Source organism: Lampris incognitus, chromosome 1 (genome assembly GCF_029633865.1).
Source record: "Lampris incognitus isolate fLamInc1 chromosome 1, fLamInc1.hap2, whole genome shotgun sequence".
In the NCBI taxonomy this organism is placed as follows: Eukaryota; Metazoa; Chordata; class Actinopteri; order Lampriformes; family Lampridae; genus Lampris; species Lampris incognitus.
Window position 1 is genome coordinate 127,067,872 of NC_079211.1, and position 5,859 is coordinate 127,073,730.

Consider the following 5,859-nt stretch of genomic DNA (forward strand, 5'->3'; position numbering starts at 1 on the left):
TCAGAAAACAGCAACACTACCACTACGCTACACAGAAATGTAGTTAAACTAGTTTAAAGACGCTACTGCCCAGCACTGGTTTTACGGCCATTTCTATTGACAATCAAGGGTGCAAATTTGTTGTGACACATGAGACGGGGACCGATACTGGGTCAAATCATCAGGCTACACACACACACACACACACACACACACTCACACACACATACTATATTCGTCCCATAAGGGACTAGTCAGTGACATTGACCATGTGCCATTGACAATGAGTAAACGTCAACCTTTAATAAAACATCACCATGCAAATATATCAGGTCCATTCAACAGTACATTGCATTCAGAGACAAAGTCCACTGACTAATTAAAGAAAGTTTCCGATCTCTAGTTTATTGCTCCACAAAGACACATAGAGTGTTTTAGTTATGGATGAACAGGCACTAGGTCACATATCGCACAAACACACACACACACACACACACACACACACACACACTCACACACACATATATACTATTGGGGTCAGCTCTCACATACCATGACGACACATCTTATTCCAGTATAGTTTAATAGTGCTCTGACATTAAAAATTCTGCTTGAGTACAGCCTCCATTCATGACTCCTCAACCTACCTGCTAGTATGTCTAACGAGAGAATTAATTAGCCTAGCCACTTACCTGTTCCAAATCTACCTTACAAACTGCTAATGTTACTCTGAACCTGCAAAACCATCTTCCTTTACCACAACCACTAACTGATGTTTCTGCTCTGCAATAATTGCTGGAGGCAAATATTACTGCACTGGGTAAAATTTTCGAAATGTGCAGGGGGAATCTGCCTTGCGTCCACCCCCTCCCATATTTTGCACCAGTGTTGACAGTATTGAAAGGGAACTGCCTCTTGTGCAATGACTTATTTGTGGATGTGCGAAGTTCCCACTTCTCCATTTTCATGGCCCAGAGCTCAACCAGTCATGGTTTTGCATGCGATTAGTCCTTGCATAGTCCGCAATTAGTCCTTGCAGCGTTATGTATGCAGCGTTGCTTACATAAAGTGTCAATACTTCTTCTGCAAACTACATTAATGACATGTACAAATATGTTCTTGGTACCGCAGACCTAGAGACGATCTCCTCCAAACTATTACAGGAACATGAACTAAGACTCATGGTGAAAGCACCGTCGTGTACATATGGTTCTAAACTTGTGGAATGGTCTCCCATTTGAAATAAAACAGACACTTCAATAACAACATCTCAACACATACTCAAAACACCTCTTCCTTCCCCATCATATTCTCCTCACTCATTTTGCGGAGGTCTAAATTTATTTATCTACGTATTCATTATTTGTTTATTTTTAACTTTGTTATTTTTGTTTTGGTTTTATATCAGGATTTTGTCTTTTCTGTGTTTTCTTCTTTTATTATTGACTACTTTCTATTTGTGCACTTTGACATGATGTAAATTACATTGCATTGCATTTCAATGTACAAAATGTGCTATATAAATAAAAAAAATTGATTGACTAATATGCGTTCCATAAATATATTTTTTTTAAAATGTAAACACAGGGATTCTTATTTTCTAACCCAGCCGTCAAGGTCGTGGTAGACCTTGTGAGTCGGTAATCTGTTGTAGTTGACACAAATCTGGCACAGCCTTTCCCTCCAGTCAGTGTAGGTCTTGATGCTGTGAGTGCGGTGCCAGTGGAAGTACCTTTCATAGGCTTTCCTATCTGCAGCCAGGCTCTTGAGGAAAGCGGCAAGGTCCATGGTGCTGTTGAAGTCCTTCACATGGATGAAGGAGCCAGGTGGAGCCAGTGCCTCATAGTTTGCTCTGCTGGGGCCGAGGACGACCGGTACCGCCCCTGACTGGAAGGCGTTCCTCCAAAGCTTCTCGCTGATGTAATCCATGGACTCAGAGTTCTCGAACGCCAAGTAGAAAAGACAGCGTCCAATGGTAGGTAGCAATTGTTTGTTGGACAGGGGCCTACGGTTCCAGTGACCATACACCTCTATGGGTATGTATTTCTTTAGGTTTTGGTAAATGCCAGCCCTCGTCTGCTTGGACATGTATCTGCTGACCACCCAGCTAACAAGGCAAGTGCGGTTCTGTGGTGCTTTGTGGGTCAAAATCTTACCTCCCGGAATGGTCTTTCCATAAGGAATGTATATATCTGCATCCCGTCTGTAGGTCATGGTCCAGTTGAACAGGCCATTGAAAGCGGCAACGTTCACATTGTGATCTGGCGATTCCAAGGACAGCCACACCCACTGCTGGGATGCCGGACGAGGGAGGTGAAAGGGCAACGTAGAGCGATCCGATTTCAGCTCCCGGTGGTGGAAGACGACCACGTCGGCTGTGGGGAAGATGGAGGTGTTATCACTGAGGAAACAGTGACTGATATTGTACATCTCCCAGCATTTGTCTCCATCTATTCGGCTGTGACGACCAAACGGCCAGTGCCACAGAAGGACGGTGACATTCTTACGGGCAATACTTGGCTTTTGCCTCCACGCGAGGAGCTCGTTGTTCAACAAGTGGTGGTGCAACAAGTACGAGGAGATGCTGATGAGGAAGAGGATGACGATGATGAAGAGTCGATGTCCAGAAGTTATCATTTGTGCTGAGGTGTTGTTTCCGACCTCAAATATACACGGTGTCAGCATAAAACCCTGGGCAAGAAAAATTAAATTTTTATTAGATGTGCAAGTAAGCATTTCCCACGTTCTTGGCGCCGCAGACATTGTTGGACGCTTTGCTTTTAAGGGGGAATAGCTGCAGTTTAAGAAAATAAGTGAATATTGGTCTCGGTTTAAATATCTCACTTATATTCATGACAATTAAAAAGAGTATGAGGGTCAGGTGTACTTGCTTGTTTTGTAACAATTCAGACAATGTGAAGAATAAATGAGACAAGTTGTGACTAATACAAGTGGAGTGAGCTACTGAATTTAAGATTTTTGCCATTTGTTTCCCAATAAAATTATTACTTGATTACATATCATCTTAACCACTTGTAAAATGATGAAGTTTGTTTTGACAGCAATTGAATTTTGAGGCTTGGTATGAAATGGCATTTGTTGAGTTGGTCCTTTTTACAATGTCAAAATATTAATCCATCTTAATCTAAATTGTCTGAACATTAAGGAATTTTGAAAGACAGATAGCTATTTATATTTACTACTACCACGACTACTTTCGGCTGCTCCTGTTAGGGGTCGCCACATTGGATCATCCGTTTCCATCTCTTCCTGTCTTCTGCATCTTCCTCTGTCACACCAGCCACCTGCTTGTCCTCTCTCACCACATCCATAAACTTCCTCTTTGGCCATCCTCTTTTCCTCTTCCCTGGCAGCTCCATATTCAGCATCCTTCCCCCAATATACCCAGCATCTCTCCTCCACACGTCTAAACCATCTCAATCTTGCCTCTCTTTGTCTCCAAACTGTCCAACCTGAGCTGTCCCTCTAATATACTCATTCCTAATCCTGTCCTCCTTCATCACTCCCAATGAAAATCTTAGCATCTTCAACTCTGCCACCTCCAGCTCTGCCTCCTGTCTTTTCGTCAGTGCCACCGTCTCCAAACCATATAACATAGCTGGTCTCACAACCATCTTGTGAAACCTTCCCTTTAACTTTTGCTGGTACTCTTCTGTCGCAAATTGCTCCTGACACTCTTCCCCCACCCACTCCACCCTGCCTGCACTCTCTCTTCACCTCTCTTCTGCACTCCCCGTTACTTTGGACAGTTAATCCCAAGCATTTAAACTCAATACGCCTTCGTCACCTCTACTTGCATCCTCGCCATTCCACTGTCCCCCTCTCACTCACGCATATGTATTCATTCCATCTTGCTCCTACTTTGATTCCTCTTCTCTCCAGGGCATACCTCCACCTCTCCAGGCTCTCCTCAACCTGCACCCTACTCTCGCTACAGATCACAATGGCATCCGCAAACATCATTGTCCACGGAGACTCCTGCCTGATCTCGTCCGTCAACCTGTCCATTACCATTGCAAACAAGAAAGGCCTTAGAGCTGATCCTTGATGTAATCTCACCTCCACTTTGACCTCATCTCTCATTCCAACTGCACACCTCACCACTGTCACACTTCCCTCATACATATCCTGCACCACTCCTACATACTTCCTCATATAATACCACACCTCCTCTCTCAGCACCCTGTCATATGCTTTCTGTAAATCTACAAAGACACAATGTAACTCCTTCTGGCCTTCTCTATACTTCTCAATCAACATGCTCAAAGCAAACATCACATCTGTAGTGCTCTTTCATGGCATGAAACCATACTGCTGCTCGCTAATCGTCACCTCTCCTCTTAACCTAGGTTCTATTACTCTTTCCCATATTTTCATGCTGTGGTTGATCAACCTTATATCTGTAGTTGCTGCAGTTCTGCCCATCGCCCTTGTTCTTGAAAATCGGTATCAGTATGATTCTTCTCCACTCCTCAGGCATCCTCTCATACTAGTTAAAAACTCCGCTGCCATCTCCCCTAAACATCTCCATGCCTCCACAGGTATGCCATCTGGACCAACTGCCTTTCCACTCTTCATCATGTTCATAGCTGTCCTCACTTCCTCCTTGCTAATCCACCGCACTTCCTGGTTCACTATACCCACATCATCCAACCTCTCTCTCATTTTCGTCATTCATCAGCCCCTCAAAGTACTCCTTCCACATTCTCAACACACGCTCCTCACTTGTCAGCACATTTCCATCTCTATCCTTGATCGCCCTTACCTGCTGTGTGTGTGTGTGTGTGTGTGTGTGTGTGTGTGTGTGTGTGTGTGTGTGTGTGTGTGTGTGTATCTGTCTTTGAGCATGGTAATAGTAGTGTTTCTAGTCCAATCTCAATTGTTTATAGTTAGATTGGCATTACATCATCAGTATTTTGTAGCAGTGACTATGGTCTGATGTTTTTTCCTCTGAACTGTAAAATTGAAATGAAACGAGAAATGGATGAATAAAGTCAATATCATAACCAACAAAAGCAGAAACTAACTAATCTTATTTAGTAACAAAAAAGGTCAACGTTTTTGACATCTAATAACTTATTAACTACATTAGGTTTATTTTTCTCTTTCTCCTCTTCTCTTTTTACTTTCAACAAATTGCAAATTGCACAGAGAGTGCATCCTGAAATAAACTTGAATTTGTGATCATGATAATATCAATAACCACAAACAGATAGGTGGCATTTCTCTCTCACACACACATATACTTACTTTCTCTGTCACACACATATATTTTATCTTATATATGATGAATTGGTAAATGTAATTCATGTAATTTGTAATTTCATACACTTACAAACTGCCTACAGTGAATTTAGTTGGATTAACCCCTCACAAAGTTGGTACTCACCTTGGCAAGGTCCAATCAGACTAAAGACAACCTTGTAGTCCTCTACTTATCTGACAAGAGCAGGACTTTTTACACATCCTAATGTGTATAGGAAATCCTGCCCAGCTTTGTCAAACCCATGCTGGTAATTTCCTATACTAGCCCCGCCTCTAGGTGTAGCAGTTCATCTGAAGAGCATGGCACTGGCACGCGAGATTCTGAGAAGTATGTATACCATGCTACTGTGTCAAACCAATTCCTCCATCGCTGACCAATTCGTGTGTATGTTATAACATTTGCTCTCAGTAAGACAACTTTTTTTTTAATCTGTGACATCATCTGAAAAAAAAGTGAGAAATAGGCTGCACTTTTTACCAAAAAGAAGTTGAATTCTCTAAACCGCAAAGTTGGTCTTCCTGTTATTGCTACATGGCAGAGCAAAGAGTCACTGTCACACATTTAACAAGTTCCTGAAACCACGGCATGCCCTT

The 5,859-nt window shown here is 42.5% G+C and overlaps 1 protein-coding gene across 1 annotated transcript; it reads right to left on the minus strand.

Moving 5' to 3' along the window:
- Positions 1-467: 467 nt before the first annotated feature.
- On the minus strand, positions 468-5,431 carry fut7 (fucosyltransferase 7). Its single transcript, XM_056276082.1, has 2 exons — positions 5,390-5,431; positions 468-2,670 (listed from the first exon to the last, which is right to left on the minus strand). The coding sequence occupies exon 2, from the start codon at positions 2,662-2,664 to the stop codon at positions 1,573-1,575; it is 1,092 nt and encodes a 363-aa protein (XP_056132057.1). The 5' UTR covers positions 2,665-2,670; positions 5,390-5,431; the 3' UTR covers positions 468-1,572.
- Between the last annotated feature and the right edge of the window lie 428 nt (positions 5,432-5,859).

Coding starts and splice junctions, on each gene's coding strand:
- fut7 (XM_056276082.1), bottom strand. CDS start 2,664: ATGCTGACACCGTGTATATTTGAGGTCGGAAACAACACCTCAGCACAA.